The sequence below is a fragment of the Salmo salar genome, chromosome 14 (genome assembly GCF_965601325.2).
Source record: "Salmo salar chromosome 14, fSalSal1, whole genome shotgun sequence".
Taxonomy (NCBI): domain Eukaryota; kingdom Metazoa; phylum Chordata; class Actinopteri; order Salmoniformes; family Salmonidae; genus Salmo; species Salmo salar.
This window is the reverse complement of record NC_138304.1, coordinates 87211899-87238539: the sequence shown is the minus strand read 5'-3', so window position 1 is coordinate 87238539 and position 26641 is coordinate 87211899. Positions and strand designations below refer to the sequence as shown.

At 45.3% G+C, this 26641-nt stretch overlaps 1 protein-coding gene across 2 annotated transcripts in view; it reads right to left on the bottom strand.

Annotated features, from left to right (window-relative positions):
• trps1 (trichorhinophalangeal syndrome I) overlaps positions 1–26641 on the bottom strand; it is a 174554-nt gene that overhangs the window by 109771 nt on the left and 38142 nt on the right. For both annotated transcript variants that reach the window (XM_014142659.2, XM_014142661.2), the window contains exons 3-4: positions 23557–24692; positions 18253–19400 (exon numbers count right to left, since the gene is read on the bottom strand). In XM_014142659.2, coding sequence (XP_013998134.1) covers positions 18253–19400; positions 23557–24692 — 2284 coding nt within the window. The remainder of the gene's footprint in view (positions 1–18252; positions 19401–23556; positions 24693–26641) is intronic.

Here is a 26641-nt window from a genome sequence, read left to right as displayed (position 1 = left end):
CAATGTCACTCAAAAATAATTCAAATTTAGTTGCAAGTAGAATAATGTTACAATGCAAATGTCATGTGTGAAATAGTTCTTTACATTTTTTTTTATGTTGTTTTGCAACTAAATCTCCCTTGCACTGCACTGCTTTGTAACACCTTTTGCATAGTTGTTACGATGGGCTGGTCCTAATCATCTGCTCTGTAAGCAACGTATTCCCATAGTTCACTTCTGGAGACAGTTTGGTCAACAAGCTGCGGGCGTGGAGGTATGATGTATTCATTTAAATAAGCCATGCTGTCGGCCTTTTCTCTCTCTTCTCGCTTGCTTGTCAAAACCCTGGCTAGCTTACTACTGCCCCCTTGAGAAGATTCAAACAAATTAGTAGACAGACTCCATCCGCTCAATCCGTATATATGACGTGGGACATATTTGACAGAAGCACCGAAAATAACAACAATTCTAGTACTGAACCGTTTTTCCATGTTCAAGTATCGAAAAAGTACCGAAGCTTAGGTATACCGTGCAACACTAGTGTGTGTGTGCATGTGTGTATGAATGCGTGAGTGCCTACTCTGTGCATGTGCGGTGCGTGCGTACGTGTGACTCTGTGACTGTGTATATGTTAGTAACTGTGTGCATGCATGCCTCCATGAGTGTGTGTGCCTAACTTCTCTACAGAGTAATCTGGCTAAACTCTTCACAGATGCTGAACAAAGGAGCAGCAACCTCGGCGTCTCTCTCCCTCCCTCTAGTCTCTGTCAGTCAGCATTATGGCTTCTAGCCACGAGAGGTCTTGCCTTCTACCTGGTTTTACACCGATTACACCATAGAGGTCTACCACCTGGTTTTACACCGATTAAACCATAGAGGTCTACCACCTGGTTTTACACCGATTATACCATAGAGGTCTTCTACCTGGTTTTACACCGATTACACCATAGAGGTCTTCTACTTGGTTTTACATCGATTACACCATAGAGGTCTACCACCTGGTTTTACACCGATTACACCATAGAGGTCTTCTACCTGGTTTTACACAGATTACACCATAGAGGTCTACCACCTGGTTTTACACCGATTACACCATAGAGGTCTTTTACCTGGTTTTACACAGATTACACCATAGAGGCCTTTTACCTGGTTTTACACTGATTACACCAAAGAGATCTTCTACCTGGTTTTACACCAATTACACCATAATGGTCTTCCACCTGTTTTACACTGTCTACACCAAAGAGTCCTTCCATTTGGATTTACACCAGCTGTAGAAGAGATGTGAAGCCCTGCCTTAAACCAGGTTTTACACCTGTAACAGCAAAGGGGAAGCCATCAGGTTCAGTTGAACTGACAGGTGAGATCAGTTAACCCAGCAATCAGCTTTTTCCCAGTCAAGCCCTGTAGCAGAACCTAAAGAATAAGGTGCCCTAACTATAAATCATGAAAAAGTGAGGAGAGACAGGCTTTCATCATCGAGAAGAGCCTGTTTTCCCCAGCATGCAGTGCGGGAAGTGTGTTCGCTTAGAGACTCAGGGGCATAAGGAACAAGATCAAAGCCTTTGGAATTTCAGTACGCATAGGTGTGTGTGTGTGTGCATATATTGTGTGTATAGTGTGTGTGCATATTGTGTGTGTGCATATTGTGTGTGTGTGTGTGCATATTGTGTGTGTGCATATTGTGTGTGTGTGTGTGTGTGTGTGTGTGTGTGTGTGTGTGTGTGTGTGTGTGTGTAGTCTGCAGACAGGCTTCTCTGATTATCTGTACTGTTTACATCTCAAAGGACAGCTGCACCAGGCCAAGAGGCCAGCTATGCCTCTAAAGAATGTCCTGAACATCTGTGATTTTTCAACGCAGCAGCGCATCCAATAATACGCTCTCAACTCCCCACAAACATATTCACCCTCAAAACAGTACCTGAGGAAGGCCCGCAGCATCGTCAAGCACCCCACACACCTCAGCCCCGAGCCGCTCACTCCATTACCGTAGGGCAGACGGTAACAGAACATGAGGTCTGATGCCAACAGGCTCAGAGACTGTTTCTATCTACAAGCCATCAGACTGATGAACACTTGAACTGGACTGGCCACCTGTACTGACGCTCCACACCTTAGCACACACTAGTGTTGCACGAAACAAACCCCCCAAAAAACGGTTCAGTACTAGAATTTTTTTTACATGCGGTACTTCTGTCAAGTGTGTTTCACGTGATTGAGAGGATCAAGTCTGCATCAGCGCAGCCCCTTTATAGTGCGAAGAGCAGAGTGCTTGCTCCACTTAGTCATTCATTGCTAGGGCTGTCTGGGATGCATTGATAGCTCCCCAGTCCCCACTCATGCTGCACAGATGTTAACAAACTTGAATAATGCAACACGGCATGTAGAAATGTTGAAACTGTTCATTGCTTTTCGCAAAACAATGTCCGTACAGGCTAGAAAACTTTCACAATGCAAGATGAAACCGGTAGCTTCCAGCTTTAATTGTAGGCTAACTTTCCTTGCAGGCTTACAGCTGAATTCACTAGAATAGTACTTTGTTTGTGATAATGTGTGCAAACCATCACGCCAAAAAATGCTGATTTCAAAGCTGATTGTGACCAAAAACGTCCCTAGCCACCAAAAAGTTATTCACTTCTTCGTCGCTCTCGCCTTCCATCTGGTTTCCACTAGATTCCATTCATAGGTTGCACCTCCATCACTTGGTCGCATTATGCCATTGTTACGAACGTTCTCATTGTTATGAACGTTCTCATTGTTACGAACGTTCTCAAGCCACCCCGTGTCATTGTGGTGCCCTAAAGTGGTGATAAGCCCAGTCATTCTGGAAGGTGTCTAACTACTGTTTAGTCTAAATTACACTATAGTGCCTCGAAATACGATGACATTGCTAAAGTAGTCAAATATTTAATAGAAAACAATTTTGCAAGCAATTTCATGTTGTCAAATGTACTCTAGACAGATGGCATTAGCTAGCAAAGTTCGTCCGAAATATGCTAACGTTAGCTAGCTAATATCCAGTGGCCTCCCCTCAATCTTAACTAGCTAGCTAACATTATACTACATCCAAAGGCAATCTGGTGACATCAAAATGATGACGAAAGGTTTTGCTACTAATTATTTGCCTCCTTTTGAATGTCATTGTATTTCCAAGCCACTGTAATGTCTAGAGTACATTTGAAATCTTCATCAGCGCACACTGACGATGCATTGAGTAGAATGCTCAGTCGGGCATCATCCAAAACAAGCATTAAAAACAATATTGTGACGAAATATGCAACCCATGAATAGCCACAAAGTCAGATTCCACAGCCACATTCTGCATAGTGAATGACATCATTACTTTCTTAAAGAGACATCGCACACTTTTATAAAATAAGAGATTGCTTATTCTATGCAAATGGGGTTGATCAGTACAATAAAATAATATGTTCTCTTCGCACTTGCCAATAAATTAAGTCCTAAATGGAAGGGATTGTTTGTCATCTGTAGCCCCATGATATCAGCTAAAACAAGCTCAATAACTCACTGCATGCACACACTCCTATTGAATAATACTAATTCACCTGTACTGTGAATAGAACTACATCTTGATTTACCCAGTTTATCAATATAGATTTACCATTCAACTAAATGTTTTCTTGTAGGTAGATTGGTAAAAACAAAGTCAAATTGGTTGTATAATTGATTAAATTAATGCAAAATACTTTACATAAACATTGTAAAATGTAATGATATTGAACTCAAAGATGCCCAACGATTGAACAGAGCAGTAGTTGCGTTTATTTGTCTGGATCAAGTGCCATTCTGTGACTTTGGCTAATTTGCCTTCTTGTTTTGTTGCGGTATTGTTTTGCTATCGTTGTGGTATCAAATACCGTGATGGTATCGAGTATCATGAAACTAGACGTGATTTCAGTATCGAAGTAAAAATTCTGGTATTGTGACAACCCTTAGTACACACACACTCATCCACACACACAATACACACACACATATACATTCATGCTACACACACATCACAACTGATGCTACCAGTCTCTTACTATTATTGCCAAATACTTCACAATGTATACATTTGCCCCCCTATTCCCACTTGGACAATAAATTGTGCCTTCCTGTATTACACCTACACTAAAATGTTTATTATATTCTTCCGAGACATTTACTTTATGTTCGTATTCTTATATTTGATTATTTCTTAATGTTGTAGCATTGTCGAGAAGGAACCTGGAAGTAAGCATTTGCAACTTGAAACACAATATTGCAACCACAAGCACACTTGCAATAGTGAGGAAAATCTATATCAGCATGTACTCTGACGCACATACACACAATGAGACAAACAGAAACACACACACACACACACGCAAGCACACACACACACGCCAGCATTCGTTTCAACACTCACACACAGCCTACACACCTATTCAGACCCTAGAGAACCCAGAAAATACGCTGTAGCGCTAGACTGTACTAAACGTTCCGACGCCCTCTTGCTCATGCCCCAACTACAAACCAGGAAGAAGTGAGGAGAGACAGGCTTTCATCATCAAGAAGAGCCTGTTTTCCCAGCATGCAGTGTGTCAATGAGTTCGCTTAAAGTCAGACACAGGGGCAGAAGAACAAGATCAAAGCCCTTGGAATCCAGCACACATAGGTGTGTGTGTGTGTTTGCGAATGTCTGTAGCCTCTGCAGGCAGGCTTCTCTGATTATCTGTACTGTTTACATCTCAAAGGACCGCTGCACCAGGCCAAGAGGCCAGCTATGCCTCTAATGAATGTCCTGAACATCTGTGAATTTTCAACGCAGCAGCGCATCCAATAATACTCTCTCAACTCCCCAAACACTTGCACACACATACTCACTCACACAAGGCTCTACGCGGACCTATTTTACAAGGAGCACGTGTGAGCCTAAGTGGAAAAATGTAGGCGCATACAAACAATTTTAGGAGCACCACATAAAATGTTTGATGTAATAGCGCTAGAATCCTTCATTTTTATAGGCGCACTGGTGCTCCTAAATAAAAATCCCAGGTCGCACAGCAAAATATTTAGGCGCATATGCAAGTAAAATGTTTGCACTGTAGAGCCCTGTCACACACACAGGGCCACAAGCATACTTGCGATAATCTACAGTATACTAGCATGTACTCTCACACACATACACAAAATAAGACACACAGAGACAGACACATGCACGCACGCTCGATGCCCACACACACACACACACACACAGAGACCAGCATACGTTTCATCACTCACTTCCCACACACTCAGCCAACGCACCTATCCTCTGGGCTTGCGTAGCGCGGTTTTCTTCAACAACTATTTTCCTCCAAGACCAGGAAACAAACAACATTACATACAAATTCAATTACAGCTTCATGAGAATAAATGGACAAGTGTGCAACCTGAGACACACTGGTTGTTTTCCGTGGTTTTATTACAGGGGAGTTATGGTGAGCGATAGAGACAGAGCCTTCTCCACGGCCAGTCCTTCCAGCCGCAGACACTTTCACTTATCATTACGCTTTAAAATGAGAAGACAAACAGCTCCTTCTCCCTCTCTCTCTCTATTTATCTCTCTCTCGCTCCTACTTTTCTTTCATTCTCTATTTCTCCCTCACTACTGAAGGCAGCAACAGCTCACACACATAAAGGACAGCCTGAGTCCAACATAAATCGCTATCCTCTCCTCTGCCGACCTCACTGACAGCAAACACAAATATTTCTGTCGACCAAAAACCGAAATTTGATCATTGGCTAGCCCAGGGACGTGGTGTAACGGGCTCTTCTCTGGATGTTCCCTGGCTGTAAAATAGAATTATAGTAGACTATCATTTGTCAGATATTGTTTCTGCTAAAATGCATATGGATTGATGTTGTTTATTGATTGGATTAGGGTCAGACTAAGACACAACTGATACATAAAAGTTTACATTTTGTTTTACAAAACTGTAATGCTGTTCAACAAAATATTCTTTAAAGTTTCAAATAAGCACCACATTATCAGCTAAAATGCAGACATTTTACAGTATATTTATATATGTAAATTCATACTTGGGAATAAATCGTTTTTAATGATTTTTGCTTTATTCATGACCTCGTACCCACTCTAAATTTAACAAATTACAGAACTGGGAATAATGAGGTGGTTTAATTGAGGTGTGTCTTCAAATAGAATACCGACATTTATGGCTCAATTACTGCCATATAAATAGTTTAAGTATTAGCAATTATTTTTACACAAAGCTGTGAAAAGTGTTTATTTGTTTCCACGGTAGATTGATGAAAAGGCAATGCAATTTAATTTATTTAATTCAATTAAGGAAAAGTTAACATAAGTTCCTTCCAATTTACAAAACTAACTGTCTAACAGTCATTTAAATGCATTGTTCGTCTTGTCCCTTTGTGGTTTAAAAATGATTTTAACCTTTGAGTAATTGTTTAAGCCATGAGAAGAACAATGATATCTATAAATTGAATAAGCAGAGTTGGGGAGAGAGGGGTAAGTTGAGCGATTTTTTTTACATTCAGCATCACTCTGTCAAGGGAAAAATAATATTCTTTCTAACAAAGATATCTACATACATTTCAGGATGTTGTGAATCCCTGGAAATAATCAGAATTCATGTCAACATTACAGTTTTGAAAACATAGTTTTTCCAAAACAAGTGGTCTCTTGGCAAAACTTACCCCGAGTATGGGCTGTTAAAATTATACAGTTGAAGTCGGAAGTTTAGATACACCTTAGCCAAATACATTTAAACTCAGTTTTTCACAATTTCTGACATTTAATCCTAGTAGAAATTCCCTGTCTTAGGTCAGTTAGGATCACCACTTTATTTTAAGAATGTGAAATGTCAGAATAATAGTAGAGAATGATTTACTTCAGATTTTATTTCTTTCATCACATTCCCAGTGACAGAAGTTTCCATACACTCAATTAGTATTTGGTAGCATTGCTTTTAAATGGTTTAACTTTGGTCAAACGTTTCGGGTAGCCTTCCACAAGCTTCCCACAATAAGTTGGGTGAATTTGCCCATTCCTCCTGACAGAGCTGGTGTAACAGTATTGTAGGCCTCCTTGCTCGCACACGCTTTTTCAGTTCTGCCCACACATTTTCTATAGGATTGAGGTCAGGGCTTTGTGATGGCAACTCCGATACCTTGACTTTGTTGTCCTTAAGCCATTTTGTCACAACTTTGGAAGTATGCTTGGGGTCATTGTCCATTTGGAAGACCCATTTGCAAACCAAGCTTTAACTTCCTGACTGATGTCTTGAGATGTTGCTTCAATATATTCACATAATTTTCCTACCTCATGATGCCATCTATTTTGGGAAGTCCCCCAGTCCCTCCTGCAGCAAAGCACCCCCACAACATGATGCTGCCACCCCTGTGCTTCACGGTTGGGATGGTGTTCTTCAGCTTGCAATCCTCCCCCTTTTTCCTCCAAACATAACGATGGTCATTATGGCTGAAAAGTAACATTTTTGTTTCCTCAGACCACAGGACATTTCTCCAAAAAGTACGATCTTTGTCCCCATGTGTAGTTGCAAACCGTAGTCGGCTTTTTTATGGAGGTTTTGGAGCAGTGGCTTCTTCCTTGCTGAGTGGCCTACAGGTTATGTCAAAATAGGACTCATTTTACTGTGGATATCGATACTTTTGCACCTGTTTCCTCCAACATCTTCACAAGGTCCTTTGCTGTTGTTCTGGGATTGATTTGCACTTTTCGCACCAAAGTACGTTCATCTCTATGAGACAGAACGCGTCTTCTTCCTGAGCGGTATGACGGCTGTGGTGTCCCATGGTGTTTATACTTGCGTACTATTGTTTGTACAGATGAACGTGGTACCTTCAGGCATTTGGACATTGCTCCCAAGGAAGAACCAAACTTGTTGAGGTATACAATGTTTTTTTCTGAGGTCTTGGCTGATTTCTTTTGATTTTCCCATGATGTCAAGCAAAGAGGCACTGAGTTTGAAGGTAGGCCTTGAAATACCTCCACAGGTACACCTCCAATTGACTCAAATGATGTCAATTAGCCTATCAGAAGCTTCTAAAGCCATGACATCATTTCCTGGAATTTTCTAAGCTGTTTAAAGGCACAGTCAACTTAGTGTATGTAAACTTCTGACCCACTGGAATTGTGACACAGTGAACTATAAGTGAAATAATCTGTCTGTAAACAATTGTTGGAAAAATTACTTGTGTCATGCACAAAGTAGATGTCCTAACCGACTTGCCAAAACTATAGTTTGTTAACAAGAAATGTGTGGAGTGGTTGAAAAACGAGTTTTAATGACTCCAACCTAAGTGTATGTAAACTTCTGACTTCAACTGTATGTCTTTATTGAATGAAATATTACCACAACCTTTTTAAAACCATGTCCATCTTTATTTCCCAAACACAATTCAACACAATCAAAATCACTTTTAGTCTTTTAAGCATCTTTTAACACAGGCTTAACACCTTACAAACACGTAATACTTTTTTAACACTTTTAACATAGGCCAGGCCCTGGTGTTACCTCCTATCCCAGTGATAATGCCTTGCATTAAGCCTGGGAAGAAAATACTTACATTTGCTTAACTTGCCATTGGCTCAACTTACCCCTTGGCCATTGGTTCAACTTACCAAAGGGCAAACATTTTGACTATATTAGCCCACACAGTTAAAAGGATGCACTTTCATGCTAGATTTAGGAACTCATATTGAAACTTATAGAGACCCCAACTGATGTATAGAACAATCATAAAATAATCTACTTTATAGATACAAGCATCATAAAACCTCTAAAACAATAAAATAATTTGGCTCTGTGAAAATCAGTTTTGTGGACCTAACTTGCTTACCTCTTTTTAATGGTTTCTTCCTTCACAGACTCCACGAAATGATGACCTCTTCCTAAATATTTGGTCAAATTATTAATTTTGTGTATGGCTTCCTAGAAACAAGGGTGGCTCAACTTACCCCTTTGGCTCACCTTATCCCACTCTTTCCTAGGATATTTGAGGAAATTGCAATTGATTTGAAAACAAGTAGATGTTGATGTGAACACACTTTCAAGAATCCCCAAGACCACACACAAATAAATGTGGTGCACACACACACGCACACGCACACGCACACACACACACACACACACACACACACACACACACACACACACACACACACACACACACACACGCCAAATGTTTTTTTGCCAGTGCAGATGTATCTGTCTGTACAAGGTTAGCTGCAGTCATACACTAGTGGATGATTTAAGACAGAGCAAGATGGCGTCTTGGCAAGTCTCTTTTTCTCCTCTCTCTCTCTCTCCCGCCCTCTCTCTCTCTATCCCCTTTTTCTCTCTCTATACCCTCTCTCTCTCTCTCTCTCTCCCGCCCTCTCTCTCTCTATCCCCTTTTTCTCTCTCTATACCCTCTCTCTCTCTCTCTCTCTCCCGCCCTCTCTCTCTCTATCCCCTTCTTCTCTCTCTCTCTCTATACCCTCTCTCTCTCTCTCTCTCCCTCCTCTCTCTCTATCGCCTTTTTCTCTTTCTCTCTATACCCTCTCTCTCTCTCTCCCGCCCTCTTTCTCTATCCCCTTTTTCTCTCTCTCTCTATACCCTCTCTCTCTCTCTCTCCCTCCTCTCTCTCTCTCTATCCCTTCTCTCTCTCTCTATCCCCTTTTTCTCTCTCTATACCCTCTCTCTCTCTCTCTCTCTCCCGCCCTCTCTCTCTCTATCCCCTTCTTCTCTCTCTCTCTCTATACCCTCTCTCTCTCTCTCTCTCTCCCTCCTCTCTCTCTATCGCCTTTTTCTCTTTCTCTCTATACCCTCTCTCTCTCTCTCCCGCCCTCTTTCTCTATCCCCTTTTTCTCTCTCTCTCTATACCCTCTCTCTCTCTCTCTCCCTCCTCTCTCTCTCTCTATCCCTTCTCTCTCTCTCTATCCCCTTTTTCTCTCTCTATACCCTCTCTCTCTCCCTCCTCTCTCTCTCTATCCCTTTTCTCTCTCTCTCTCTATCTCTCTCTGTCTATCCCCCTCTCTCTCTCTATCCCTCTCTCTTTCTCTCTTTCTCTATCCCCTCTATATTTCTCTCTCTCTCTCTATTCTCTCTCTCTCTCTCTCTCTCTTTCTCTCTCTATCCCCCCTCTCTCTTTCTCTCTATCTCTCTCTATATATACTCTCTCTCTCTCTCTCTCTCTATCTCTCTCTATATATACTCTCTCTCTCTCTCTCTCTCTCTCTCTCTCTCCTACTCTCTCTCCTACTCTCTCTCCTACTCTCTCTCCTCCTCTCTCTAAATTCAATTTCAATTTAAGGGGCTTTATTGGCATGGGAAACATATGTTTACATTGCCAAAGCAAGTGAAATAGATATTTCAAATGTCATATTATGTCTTAATACAGTGTTGTAATCATGCGCAAATAGTTAAAGAACAAAAGGGAAAATAAATAAACATAAATATAGGTTGTATTTACAATGGTGGTTGTTCTTCACTGGTTGCCCAAATCTTGCTGCTGTGATGGCACACTGTGGTATTTCACCCAATAGATATGGGAGTTTATCAAAATTGGATTTGTTTTTGAATTCTTTGAGGGTCTGTGTAATCTGAAGGAAATATGTCTCTCTAATATGGTCATACATTTGGCAGGAGGTTAGGAACTGCAGCTCAGTTTCCACCTCATTTTGTGGGCAGTGTCTCTGTTGGGGATGGCTTTGTTATGGAAGGTTTGGAGAGGCTGGGAGGACTGAACTGGAGAGGCTGGGGGACTGAACTGGAGAGGCTGGGGGGACTGAACTGAACTGGGGGACTGAACTGGAGAGGCTGGGGCAACTGAACTGGAGAGGCTGGGGGACTGAACTGGAGAGGCTGGGGGGACTGAACTGGAGAGGCTGGGGGGACTGAACTGGAGAGGCTGGGGGGACTGAACTGAACTGGGGGACTGAACTGGAGAGGCTGGGGGGACTGAACTGAACTGGGGGACTGAACTGGAGAGGCTGGGGGACTGAACTGGAGAGGCTGGGGGGACTGAACTGGAGAGGCTGGGGGGACTGAACTGGAGAGGCTGGGGGGACTGAACTGAACTGGGGGACTGAACTGGAGAGGCTGGGGGGACTGAACTGAACTGGGGGACTGAACTGGAGAGGCTGGGGGGACTGAACTGAACTGGGGGACTGAACTGGAGAGGCTGGGGGACTGAACTGGAGAGGCTGGGGGACTGAACTGAACTGGGGGACTGAACTGGAGAGGCTGGGGGGACTGAACTGGAGAGGCTGGGGGGACTGAACTGAACTGGGGGACTGAACTGGAGAGGCTGGGGGGACTGAACTGAACTGGGGGACTGAACTGGAGAGGCTGGGGGACTGAACTGGAGAGGCTGGGGGGACTAAACTGGAGAGGCTGGGGGGACTGAACTGGAGAGGCTGGGGGACTGAACTGGAAAGGCTGGGGGGACTGAACTGGAGAGGCTGGGGGGACTGATCTGGAGAGGCTGGGGGACTGAACTGGAGAGGCTGGGGGACTGAACTGGAGAGGCTGGGGAGACTGAACTGGAGAGGCTGGGGGGACTGAACTGGAGAGGCTGGGGGGACTGAACTGAACTGGGGGACTGAACTGGAGAGGCTGGGGGGACTGAACTGGAGAGGCTGGGGGCCTGAACTGGAGAGGCTGGGGGCCTGAACTGGAGAGGCTGGGGAGACTGAACTGAACTGGGGGACTGAACTGAACTGGGGGACTGAACTGGAGAGGCTGGGGGGACTGAACTGAACTGGGGGACTGAACTGGAGAGGCTGGGGGCCTGAACTGGAGAGGCTGGGGGGACTGAACTGGAGAGGCTGGGGGACTGAACTGAACTGGGGGACTGAACTGAACTGGGGGACTGAACTGGAGAGGCTGGGGGGACTGAACTGAACTGGGGGACTGAACTGTAGAGGCTGGGGGGACTGAACTGAACTGGGGGACTGAACTGTAGAGGCTGGGGGGACTGAACTGAACTGGGGGACTGAACTGGAGAGGCTGGGGGGACTGAACTGGAGAGGCTGGGGTGACTGAACTGAACTGGGGGACTGAACTGGAGAGGATGGGGGTAAAACATATTACAGTGGACGTCTTCCATACCTGTGCTGTGCAGGGTAATGATGCTGCAAGCCCTAAAGGCTGACTGAGAATGTAACATGTGTGTGTGTTCTGTGCTGCTCAATATTACACTATGATACACCTCTTCATCTCTTCATTGTTCCTTAAGAAAAGATGGAGAATGTTCCCCCTCTGCTCTGCTCTCACTGAAGGTTGATTTATAGGGATGGCCTCAGACAGGGTGGGTAGGCTGTGTGTGTGTGTGTGTGTGTGTGTGTGTGTGTGTGTGTGTGTGTGTGTGTGTGTGTGTGTGTGTGTGTGTGTGTGTGTGTGTGTGTGTGTGTGTGTGCGTGTGCGTGCGTGTGTGTATTATGTGTGCGTGACAGAGAAAGAGAGAAAAGGTGAAAAGATAGAGAGGTGGCAAAAACTAATTTGTGTTTAATTTCCACGGCCATTGATGGTATTAAACCGCTGCTCGAAACATGACTGCAGTATCAAAAATCTGCACTCTCTCCAAAATACATAAAAATGATTTTAGTGATTTTGTAAAAAATAAAACAATTCTGTGTCAGTAAAAGTATTGAGTAGATGTAATTTGTGGGCTATGAAATGAAACTCCTTTAGCTATACACCAGTGAACACACTTAATACTGGGTGTTTTACGAGGGCCGGTCGGCAGATGCAGAGCTGTGGGGCGAACTGGACTGAATCACACCAGGGTGATGGACAGATACACTGACATCACAGAGGAAATGGAAACTCTGGCCCAGCACGACTGGTAGCTGGGCTGCCCCGTACACCTCTCCCTGAGGAAGAGGAGGAGGGGGAGAAGGAGGGAGCTGGAAGGGTTTTCCTCCCCCTGTGCAGGTACACTAGGCAGGATGCAGAGAGAGGAGACTAATGATCCAGAACGGGGGGGGGGGGGTCTGAGATGGAGAGGCTGGGGGGAGCTGAACTTGAGAGGCTGGGGGGGCTGAACTGGAGAGGCTGGGGGGAGCTGAAATTGAGAGGCTGGGGGGACTGAACTGGAGAGGCTGGGGGGACTGAACTGGAGAGGCTGGGGGACTGAACTGGAGAGGCTGGGGAAGCTGAACTGGAGAGGCTGGGGAAGCTGAACTGGAGAGGCTGGGGGACTGAACTGGAGAGACTGGGGAGACTGAACTGGAGAGGCTGGGGGAGACTGAACTGGAGAGGCTGGGGGACTGAACTGGAGAGGCTGGGGGACTGAACTGGAGAGGCTGGGGAGACTGAACTGGAGAGGCTAGGGGGACTGAACTGGAGAGGCTGGGGGACTGAACTGGAGAGGCTGGGGGGGACTGAACTGGAGAGGCTGGGGGGACTGAACAGGAGAGGCTGGGGGGGGACTGAACTGGAGAGGCTGGGGGGGCTGAACTGGAGAGGCTGGGGGGAGCTGAAATTGAGAGGCTGGGGGGAGCTGAACTTGAGAGGCTGGGGGGACTGAACTGGAGAGGCTGGGGGGACTGAACTGGAGAGGCTGGGGGACTGAACTGGAGAGGCTGGGGAAGCTGAACTGGAGAGGCTGGGGAAGCTGAACTGGAGAGGCTGGGGGACTGAACTGGAGAGACTGGAGAGACTGAACTGGAGAGGCTGGGGGAGACTGAACTGGAGAGGCTGGGGGACTGAACTGGAGAGGCTGGGGAGACTGAACTGGAGAGGCTGGGGGACTGAACTGGAGAGGCTGGGGCACTGAACTGGAGAGGCTGGGGGGACTGAACTGGAGAGGCTGGGGGGACTGAACTGGAGAGGCTGGGGGGGGACTGAACTGGAGAGGCTGGGTGGGACTGAACTGGAGAGGCTGGGGGACTGAACTGGAGAGGCTGGGGGGACTGAACTGGAGAGGCTGGGGGGACTGAACTGGAGAGAATGGGGGGACTGAACTGGAGAGGCTGGGGGGACTGAACTGGAGAGGCTGGGGGGACTGAACTGGAGAGGCTGGGGGGACTGAACTGGAGAGGCTGGGGGACTGAACTGGAGAGGCTGGGGGGACTGAACTGGAGAGGCTGGGGGGACTGAACTGGAGAGGCTGGGGAGACTGAACTGGAGAGGCTGGGGGACTGAACTGGAGAGGCTGGGGGGACTGAACTGGAGAGGCTGGGGGGACTGAACTGGAGAGGCTGGGGGACTGAACTGGAGAGGCTGGGAGACTGAACTGGAGAGGCTGGGGGGACTGAACTGGAGAGGCTGGGGGACTGAACTGAACTGGGGGACTGAACTGGAGAGGCTGGGGGGACTGAACTGGAGAGGCTGGGGGGACTGAACTGGAGAGGCTGGGGGACTGAACTGAACTGGGGGACTGAACTGGAGAGGCTGGGGGGACTGAACTTGAGAGGCTGGGGGACTGAACTGAACTGGGGGACTGAACTGAACTGGGGGACTGAACTGGAGAGGCTGGGGGGACTGAACTGGAGAGGCTGGGGGACTGAACTGAACTGGGGGACTGAACTGAACTGGGGGACTGAACTGGGGGACTGAACTGGAGAGGCTGGGGGGACTGAACTGGAGAGGCTGGGGTGACTGAACTGAACTGGGGGACTGAACTGGAGAGGCTGGGGGACTGAACTGGAGAGGCTGGGGGACTGAACTGAACTGGGGGACTGAACTGAACTGGGGGACTGAACTGGGGGACTGAACTGGAGAGGCTGGGGGGACTGAACTGGAGAGGCTGGGGTGACTGAACTGAACTGGGGGACTGAACTGGAGAGGCTGGGGGTAAAACATATTACAGTGGACGTCTTCCATACCTGTGCTGTGCAGGGTAATGATGCTGTAAGCCCTAAAGGCTGACTGAGAATGTAACATGTGTATGTTCTGTGCTGCTCAATATTACACTATGATACACCTCTTCATCTCTTCATTGTTCCTTAAGAAAAGATGGAGAATGTTCCCCCTCTGCTCTGCTCTCACTGAAGGTTGATTTATAGGGATGGCCTCAGACAGGGTGGGTAGGCTGTGTGTGTGTGTGTGTGTGTGTGTGTGTGTGTGTGTGTGTGTGTGTGTGTGTGTGTGTGTGTGTGTGTGTGTGTGTGTGTGTGTGTGTGTGTGTGTGTTAGACAGCTCAGCATCAGTATGGTGTTCACGTCCAGGCTGCAGGGCGGGTGGGGGTCTGGAGGTGTGTGTGTGTGTGTGTGTGTGTGTGTGTGTGTGTGTGTGTGTGTGTGTGTGTGTGTGTGTGTGTGTGTGTGTGTGTGTGTGGGATGGAATCAATGCCTGGAACGGAGTTAATGGAACGGAATGGTTTCCATATGTTTGATGTGTTGGTGACCAGCACATAAATCTACAGCACAGAGCCAGACCAGAGCAGGCCACTAAGGCGTCTGCATACAGTACATAGGTTCGCTTTGCTCCTAGCTTAACTCGGCTAGGCGATGCGACCATCATACTCTTTAAAGACCTTCGCTTGGAAGCGAGAAAAAAGCATAAATATTCCTGTTGTTTGTCCATCTTGAGCCACCGTAGCAACAACATAGCCAGAAACACTTCCTCAAAATAGTCAGAATTAATAAAGATAAATCAAGAAATGTGTCATTCATTGTAACGTCTTTTTCCCAGGGGGTCTTAGTCGTGCAATTTTACATCTACCGTAATTTCCGGACTATTGAGCGCACCCACTGAATTCAAAAATATATATTATTTTGAACATAAATAAGCCGCACATGTCTATAAGCTGCAGGTGCCTACCGGTACATTGAAACAAATTAACTTTAAACAGGCTTTAACGAAACACGTCTTGTAACAAAAATAAATTGGCTTTAACGAAACACGTCTTGTAACAAAAATAAATAGGCTTTAACGAAGCACGGCTTGTAACAAAAATAAATAGGCTTTAACGAAACACGGCTTGTAACAAAAATAAATAGGCTTTAACGAAACACGGCTTGTAACAAAAAAATAAAAAATGTACAGTAAACAGTAGCCTACCAAGAAAGTCATTGGTCACCATCTTCCTCCTCCTGTGCTCTGAAACCATCTCCTTCGGTGTCGGAGTTGAATAGCCTCAGAATTGCTTCATCCGATATGGATCGTTTTCATTGGATCGTTTTCATTGTCGCTCTCGTCACTGTTTGACCTTAACCCGTTCGGCAATTTCATTGGTCTAATGAAAGCTTCATGCCGCCAAAAAACTGAGCACGTCACAGAATGTATTTTTTTGGAGAAAACAAATTTGAAAGCGGGAAAAATCCATATATTAGCCGCATCATTGTTTAAGCCGCGAGGTTCAAAGCGTGGGGAAAAAGTTGTGGCTTATAGTCCGGAATTTACGGTAACTAAAATGTTTGGTGCCGTATTTCTCAAGTGAAAAAATATGCATGAAAAACTAGTCGTTTCTCATTGAATAACAACAAACACTTCATTTAAGACTGAAGGAGTAATACTGCTGACCAATCACCAACCAAAGGGAGTAGAGTTTGCCTCAATAAAAAAATGTGTGAAAAAACCTGCCGAAGACCAAAAATGAACAAAAACGTAAAAAAATGTAATCATAATATATGTGCAAACTGTTTCAATTGGGAACACGCGGTAAGCTTTACTCTTCCTGCACACCAGACATCATGCACGACATGCTAACTCACAGACACACACCACATATCCAGGTATGTATTCTAGTTGAATGGAAGAGTGTAATATGTATAAAGACACAGAGACAAATACAAAACAGAGGTGGAAACAACATGTATTTGTACACATGCACCAGTGGAGGCTGGTGGGAGGAGCTATAGGAGGATGGGCTAATTGTAATGGCTGGAATGGAATAAATGGAATGGTATCAGACACATCAAACATATGGAAACCATTCCGTTCCATTAATTCCATTCCAGGCATTGATTCCATCCCGCACACACACACACACACACACACACACACACACACACACACACACACACACACACACACACACACACACACACACAGTGTTTGAGGCGGGGTATCTCCTGGGAACCCCAGCAGAAGCAGGTCTTATTTCTGCTCTCTCCTCTGTGCATTAGGACTATGAGGCCTGAATACAAAAAGCACCTTATTCAGCAGGCACACAGACAGACACACACACAGCAACATCAGGGTCTGGAAACAGAGCCCCTCCGAGCCCACCTGAACAAACCTTCCAAAGTCTACAGATCATGATGGACATCACACACACACTCAAGAAAGACCCTGTTTCTCACACACTGAGGGTGGGCCTTTTAGCTGTTTTGTTTCGACCTTTAACACTTAGCCTAGAGCGGTGAGCATTTTATAACCATTACAGAAATTAAGCCTCCAACAAGTGTTCAACAGGAAATGTGAATTATTATGTGGATTATAATTAATTAATGTCGGGGTTGATACATTTTTCGTTAAGGGAAAATCAAGTCGGTAATTTCAAAGTGGAAATTACAAACATCAAAAGCCTTTTAAAACCTGAAATACAAGTTTTACATTTCCTGCATTGCACTTCTATTAGATTTACCACAATTGATTTCTCAGCGCTCTGGCACAGCGTCTGTAAAGGCTTCAAGCAGACATATGGATCGAGCTACTGCACAAGACTCACTTCTATCGATACATTCCCAAACAGTCGAATCTAAACAGGCCGCTGAGCTGAAAAGGAAAAATGCTCTGTAATTGATATCTTATGTGGATGTGTAATAGAAGGTAATAGAGTGATTTCAGTGGCTCAGTTATCTATTATATGGTTCAGTTGCAGAGTATTTTCCATAACCCACCCCGATACACAGGCACACAGGAAGGTAGCACAGAGACACTCACACATACATACACACATGCATACACACATACACACACACCTGGCAAAGACAAGACTAAATCTAAGCCCACAAAGGGGTTATTGAATTACTTGACTTTTAACATTTCACTATCGATTCCCTAAAGTTGATTAACTACATGTACTGTGTGTGTCAGCGCAAATCTGCTGCTCATTATGAGCAAAACTGGATTTACTTCCACGTCACAACAGATCATCTCATAACCCAAAGTTGAATTAAGAACAATGTCAACAATGCTTACACTAGCTGGACTCTACCACTGAGCCGTGATGCATGATACCACACTAATTTTTACCAATGAAAATCAGGTTTACAATGTGAAGCTGAACCAAACCTTAACTAACTGATTGGTCGACTAACTACAACATGTCAGCAACGTCTGCAAATAGACTCAACTCCCCACTACTCACCTGTAGTGACGGAAGATCTCCTCCTCCACATCTGTGATGAAATGGCACTTGGTGCATGAGTGCTCCCCGTGAGGGCCCTTGGGGGCCGAGATCCTCCCCGTCTCTGCGCCCTCCTCCTCGGGCTTGACCTCCAGCACGCCATGGGTGGCATGGGCGCTGTCGTAGTGCAGCAGGAGCAGGTCGATGTCGCTGGTGGCATAGGGACACTGGTCACATAGGTGGGTGACACTGGGCCTGGGGGACGGGGAGATGTCCTGGGGAGACAGCTGGAGTAGGAGGCGGGCACAGTGGGAGCAGGCACTCTTCCTGCAGGCGAACGGGTAGGAAATCTCCCCCAGGTGCTTCTCGGGGCTGCAGAGGCCACGCGGGCAGAACGGGCAGTGCTTGATGGTGCACTTATGGATGCTGTGGGCCTGCTGGTAGTGGCGGAGCAGAGGCGCCACCACAATAACCTCAGGCCCGTGGTTCATGGAGTAGCGGAAGTCACAGAACTGGCAGTTGTAGCTGGTCACCACCGTCTCTGGGTCTGTTGCCCCCGTCGTGCCACCCATTCCTGTCTTGTCTTTCCTCCGGCTGTGGGGGGTCAGGTCTCGATCAGGGTCTCTCTCTCTATCCCTGGCCTTGCTGCTCCCTCGTTCCCTCTCGGCTGGGCTGCCCTCCCTGGTCCCTCCTCCCCCAGGCTGGTTGTGTCTCTTCTCGTAATGCTCCAGGAGGCGTTGTGAGCTGAGCGACTCACAGCTGAAGCTGCAGTACTTACACCAGTAATAGTCCGCCGCTGTGGCGCCGCCATCGGTCCCCGTCCAGCCAGGGGAGTCGGTGGCGCGGATGGGAACAGAGTAGCCAGCCACCGAGTCGTCCTCCGCACGGACCGCCACCCGGTCCGCCCACTTTCCCGGTTCCGCACCCTCCGCACCACCGCCCCGTGTCACACAGTTCACCCTCCTGTCCGAGGGCTTGTCGTCATTGGGCAGCTGCGGGGGGTGGGACTTCATCTTGTTCGGGTGGGCAGACAGAAAGTGCTGCTCCAGCTCCAAGGAGGAGCTGCCCATGTAAGTGAAGTTACAGAACTTGCAGCGAAAGTACTTGGTGTTTCCCTGACAGTCCGGAGTCTTCCTCCCGATGCCAATGAAGGTGCCTCCCAGCGTCACCTGGAACACAACGAAGAAGAGGAAGAGACATCAACTCATGTTGATTATGCATTTCGCTTCAATGTATTTTTTCTTCCCCTGATTTAGCTGAATCTTATGTTTTGTTTTCCTTAGTTTAATTTGCAACAATTATTTATCACAATGCTACTTTTTATTTGTCGATAAATATGTGAAAGGAGAAGGTGATTTACACTTTTAATTTCTCTTTTAACTGTCATCATATATTTTTTCATCTGTGAAAATTATAAAATATACAAAATAAACCCAGAGCAATACATACACAAAGTGCAATATGTGAGTCAGTCAGTCCTACACAGAGACACAGGAGAAAAACCATCCTGGTAACACCAACCCAGACTCATCACAGAAAGACCAGGAATGAAGAGAACGGCTTATTATCTATATCTACACAGAGGTGAGCTCAGTTTAGAATGGTTTATCAGATTTCACAATTCCATGACCAGCAATTCAATGATAAAGTGAAGAGGAATTGAATTGAGCAGATGGAGTCGATGTGAAGGGTCTATAGAACTTGAACACCTGCAATAACTGCCGCTCATTTATATGGTAATACACACTGTATAACAATGCAGTCTATTACGCTTTATTACAAATGAATTCCCTCATTTTATTCAACAAGGGAAATGGCAAACTGAGATTGTTTTGATGCTCAAGTTGACAATACAGCCAACCAGAAGCAGTACGGTAGAACGAAGGGGTTTATATCTGAATACTGCTAAAGAAACACATGTTCCCTAATAGTACACAACAAATCCACCCTCTATTTCCAAAAAGCATGAAAATGGTTGTGCAGGCGTGAACATCGAGAGTGCCACGCAGGGATCAGCCGTCAAGGTTGTTGTCTAGTAAACGCAACAAACCAAACCAACCTTGCAGTCAAACATGTTCCCTGAATTTCAACATCCTACGCACCTTGACCTCGAAGGCTGCAACAAAACGTCTCAAATCGAAAACATAAGGGCGGCTGTGTGAAATATCCTGTAGCTAGAGAGGTTTTGTAATTGGTAGACTATCCAGTGTGTGGAAGTGGGAGGTCTCGATCCTCATGTGGTTTAAAGCAGCCTGACGTCACTTTCTAGACGATATGTAATGACTGAAACAGAGTCGGTCGCTCCTAAAACTGCCTGAAGAGACTAGCTACATACACCATTTATTATATGACCGCTCCAGTCAGTCAAGTGAAACGTCCTCTGAAATATGAGCAATAAAATAAATACACTGTAATACCAGAACATGTCTACTATGGAATGAAATGGATTTTCATTTTGTGTATTTTAATCAAGTTTTGGGATTTAAAGTGGGAAAATATGGGGCTTGTGAAACAATTGAAATAATTAAATGCACCTTGTTCGTTCGTAATCTTGCTACTATGAAGTCTGCTTTTCTCTGCCTTCTTAATGCAGTAAGACTACAGATGTACGATCTTAAGTCAGTAATTACCACTTTTTGCTCTAATGAAAAATGTATCAACCCATACAGAAAATGTCCATTAATTATAATCCACATAATAATTTGCATTTCCTGTTGCTGCAGAGGAATTTTCCTGCTGTAGCAAACTGGCTCAAATTAAGATCCTACATATGTGAGGTCAGTGTGTAAAAGTATTACCGTGTCTCTCCAATGTCTCCAGAGTCCAGAGACTGCAAAGTACAATAAGACCACAGCAACGTCACAAGATTATGATATCTATTTAAAAATGCTTAACGATGCACAATGCAAAAATCGCTCCACCAATTCCTGGTTGCTGAAGTTCAAATAGTTAGACTATTTTCAGTTTATGTGACAAAACAAGCAGGTATAGTGTAGAGAATCATTGTACCATCTAAACCGCTGTGAAATATCTTGTATTTTTGGCTGTTTGAAGTTGGTGTGCAAAACCAAAAGTCAAAGATGCAAAACCCTAAAGTTAAGAACGGGAAGTATAGAAATACCGCACATAGAACAGATCTACCACATCTTAGACTTGTTTTCAATGAGAATGACAGATCTATAAGTCCCATTTCTATGTGAATTTGGTCGGGTCGGCCAGAAAGTTACATATTGCCGCTTTAAGTGATATCCACAGGCTCTCTCAGAGTGAACATATGTGGACATGTGCAGTAGACTAAACATAAATGCCCATCCATAACGTTCACTTGGGTGTTGGACAGTAAGGGTGTGAATTCCTGGGGAACTCAAAACTTTCCCAAAAATAACAATATGCAAAAAGTCTGTATGAGACACCACACAAGTCTGGCATTCACCAGAATTGTTCTCCCACAGACACATATACACACATTCTGACTCCCCTCACACACAGAGACAGAAGCACATGCCAACTCACACACAAAAACATGATAGACAAGTCTGTCAATTTGGGGGGAATTTTTTTCACACACACACACACACACACACACACACACACACACACACACACACACACACACACACACACACACACACACACACACACACACACACACACACACACACACACACACACACACACACACACACACACACCCACACCAGATGAGTGTTAGAGAGAAAGTAAAAAAGGTGACAGCCACATCAACGCATCAGCCCTTAGTGAGCCATCAGAGACAGGCAGACTTTTTTTAAGGAGGAAAACTAATTTAGAGGTAATGACAATCCTTGGTGGGCTTAAAGGACAAATAGCCCTTCCTGCTGTATGATATGGCATTAAGAGGCCCAGACCCCGGGCCAAAGGCACCTCATTTTTAAGGAACACTGGAGTTAAATACGCCACTCGAATTGTAAACATGACATTGTTGAAGTTGAGGGAGAAACCGCATGCAGCGAAAGCTGTGCAGATAAATGGCTCTGACATCTGTTCATTACCCCTCGTTTAAAATAAATCGAGTTGCCTGTTTTCACTGGCTCCCTCTCCTTTCCCTACACTCTTTCCCCCCTTTTCATTGGGTAATGACAAATGAGCAGCCTTCGCTATTACTGCATGGAAAATTCCACTAGGGGATGAATACAGAATAGTGTTTTTGATTCTACTTTTTTATTTTTTTATTTCATAGTGACAATATTCGAACCCGGTGACATCCAATTGATATGGATAGTGAGACAATGATTACTAAGAAATATCTTTCAAACTAGAGGTTGGTAATAGCACCGAGTCACGTATGGCTCTTTTCTTTTGGAGATATTAGATAATGTTTCAAACTCCCAAACAGTGGGGGTACTGTATGGCCCATGTGTGCAATATATGTTTGGCAGGCGTTTTCATGGATATTAAAGGTGCAATATGCAGAAATCGCTCCACCATTTCCTGCTTGCTAAAAATCAAATAGTTAGCCTAATTTCAGTTTATGTGACAAAGCAAGCAATGCATATTGTAGAGAATCATTGTACCATCTATACCGCAGTGAAGTAGCTTTTCAATAACCAAAAATATTATATTTTCAGCTGTTTGAAGCTGGTGTACAAAACCGATAGTAACAAAAACTAAAGAACGGGAAGCATAGAAATAGCGCACATAGAACATATATACTGCTTCTTAGACTTGCATTCAATGAGAATGACATATCTATAACTCACATTTCTATATGAATTTGGTCAGGTGGCCCAGAAAGTTACATCTTGCAGCTTTAAACTAATGGCTAAACCGTAGTCCATGAATGTAATGTTTCAAGTTGAGATGTATTTATGACAGTGATAAAACAGACTACAGTTCCCATGAGGCCTCTCTCCGTGGGTGTCCAGTCACTCTGATGACTCAAGTGTCCCACTAAGAGACAAGTCTCAAACCACGGCTGGCCTGCGTCTCAATGCAGAGAATGGTTGTGTTCCTGTCCGACTACATTGCCAGATACGCATGGATAAATATTTAACATATCAGCTAACCACATCATATGATACAGCAATCTGACTCCCGGCTGCACAGTCGATGATGTGTCAGGTAACAATTGGTTGATGCAATGCTACGCCTGGGCATCTAGTCGGGCAAGGACTCTACCATTATACAGTACTACTGACGGGCTTTCTGATACTTCGAGTTTCTCTGGTTATGTAAAACAAACACATACCCACTAACCAACACACTGTTAAATGCCCAGAAACTGATGCGAATCATGTAAACATTATACAAAGAGTTGATACAAAATGGTGTGCAGAGCATATTTACCTGTACGTCGTAGGTGCCATTGAGTAACAACCGTGTGGACCCTGCAGCATCCTGTAGTGCTCCGGTCAGGGCAGCGTGGGACGGGGGCCGTGTAGCGTCTTTGGCGTGGAGGCTCTGTGGGGAGAAGCCCACCATGTTGTGCAGAGCCAGTATCTTAGTGTCCAGCTCTGCGTCCTGCCGCGTGCGGTTGTGTAGGCCCAGGTGGTACTTCCGGAAGTGTTTGATCAGGTCCGTGGGGTCGTTCCCATAGTAACCATACCCACAGATGTTGCACTTGAAGTCCTGCAATTTGGGAGAGGAAGGAGGGGCTACCCCTGTCTCGGGCCCCAGGGGACTGGGCATGGTGTCCTCGGCCCCCTGACCTACCCCCGTGTGTGGGTGGAGGGAGCGTAGCAAAGGGTATCCAGAGCCATCCATACCATCCTGGTGACCTGAGAGACCTCCTGTGGGGCTGTAGGAGGGGTCCCTGTCCTCGCCGTTACGGGTGACGCCCTGGACGATGACGCCGCTGGCACTGCTGTAGCCCCTCCCCTGGGCGCCCAGCAGCAGCAGCCCCTCCCTGACACCCACCCTTTCTCCCCCTCCTCCCTCCCCGGCCTCCCCCCTCTCCCCCAGCAGCAGCTCCCCAGCCGGGCTGCGTGCCTGACCCCCTCCCCCCTCATCTGGTTCTGATCTGAGCGGAGACAGAGACACAGCCCCATCGGGCTGGGCCCGGGATGGGAGCGCCGGCAGATCTGAGTCTGTCACCTCATGGCAGGGGAAGGACACTACATTTCCTCCCTTCTTGTGGCTGGGGTAATTAAAGCCAGGCGTGTCGCTGCCGACTGTCGGCACTGTTCCTGCTCCTCCACCCCCCCTCCCTCCTCCACCCCCCCTCCCTCCTCCTCCCTCTTGTTCAATGGAGCCTGAGACGGAGCCAGGGGAGGAGGAGGGGTCCTCCTGCTCATCTGGGACCGGCACGTGGGCCCGGCCCGGTTCGGCTGGCAGCAGCCCGTCGGCACCGTTGGGCTCTGATGCCTGGCACCCAGCACTGTCCTCGCTATCCGGCCCGGTGGCCTCCGAGGCCAGAGCCTCTCCTTCTCCTTCCTCCTCACCACCGAAGCTTCTCAAAGGGGGGTTCTTTTTCCTCACCATATCTGCAAGCAGCACACACAGACAGACAAGAGAGAAATGTTTTAGTGTCACGCATCATTGAGGAATAAGTACAGTATATTAAACACATGGATAGAGGAATGAGGGAAAATGATTAAGAGAACTGGATCTCTTTTCAAGAACCACTTCAATCGAAGGCTGTATCAAATAAGACGGAGACTGTACCAAATAAGATGGAGGCTGTACCAAATAAGACGGAGACTGTACCAAATAAGATGGAGGCTGTACCAAATAAGATGGAGAATGTACCAAATAAGACGGAGGCTGTACCAAATAAGACGGAGACTGTACCAAATAAGACGGAGACTGTACCAAATAAGACGGAGACTGTACCAAATAAGATGGAGACTGTACCAAATAAGACGGAGGCTGTACCAAATAAGACGGAGACTGTATCAAATAAGATGGAGACTGTTTCAAATAAGATGGAGACTGTACCAAATAAGATGGAGGCTGTACCAAATAAGATGGAGACTGTACCAAATAAGATGGAGACTGTACCAAATAAGATGGAGACTGTACCAAATAAGATGGAGACTGTACCAAATAAGATGGAGACTGTATCAAATAAGATGGAGACTGTTTCAAATAAGATGGAGACTGTGGTGGTTCTATTTTTTTTCGCATCTCTCTCCCACAATCAGTAAATAAAAACATTCAAGAGTTCCTCTATTAAATACAACAAAGCTAAAAAAAATAAGGCATTTTTTGTACTTAAAACAATGGTGGCCGTTCAGCTCTGGGCCATAAACAGAACTCATGCTCTATAAGCAGTAACGACGCCAGACGCTGAGTGTTGTTGATGGCATTTTGATAAATACAATCTGTGCCTATAGTTACTGATAAGGCTTGTGAAGTGGCTGTTAAAGTAGTTGAGTATTAAGTTAGAAGGAATGAAATTGGAATGTATAAACTGATTATAGAGTTGAATTACAGTCAATGTTCAACAAAATCATTTGTCCATGTTTATGTCAAGCATACAATGGGTACGAAATTGCACTCAAAATAAAATAAACCATTTAGTCGGCATTGCTGCAGCACAAACTGAATTAAAGGAATTTGTAGGATGGAGGGGATCAGCATGAGAGCAATTTTCAGAGTTTGTTTCAGTGTGTGTGTGTGTGTGTGTGTGCATGTGTGTGGGTGTGTGTGCATGTCTAAATTCACTAAACCCCGATTTTCTCCATCCAGAGTGCTAAGAATTTCTCATAATCCCAGTCTCATTTCTTCTCCAGTGAAAAATAGAGAGTAATTTCCTAATTTAGGTTGTAAAGCAAATGGGTATTAAATAAAGCAATTTATGTTTGTAAGGGGCAACGCCTTAACCCGTGTTCGTAAAAGCCGTAGGAAAAATGTAATCTGCAACCGAAATCTCAACAGTCACCACACCCTGTTTCTATCATTACCAAGTCACTGTTGGTTAGCTCCCATCCCTCTGGCCAAAGTGGAATTTTACAACCACAAAGCATGTTATGAATCAAAATAAATGAATTAACTCATGATTAATCAACAATGAAACAATGAATAACTGGCCTAGTGTTTTAAAGGCATTCTTTTGAACTTGTTCTCTGGGTCTACGACTTCAATGCACAAAAAACACATTGTTAATAAACGTGTTACAATCCGCAGCCGACAGACTCTGACCCCGAAAACTAACACTTACGAGAGTTTAAATTAAACTGGGCTGAAAACTGTGGGGATTGTGTAAATTTGTCCCAGAGCTTGGAAACACTTTTCCAACAAGGCCTCATTATCGAATCACACCCCTTGAAATGGCTTCATTAACCTCTCCTAAAATTAGCCCAAAGACTAACTCAAAACTACTACACAAGACAGAGCATTTACCCAACCAGCTTGAACAAGAAGGTCTTCAAGCAACAGTATTAGCATTCAACAACAAATCAATGTTAGAGTGTTCAGAAGTGTTCAGAAG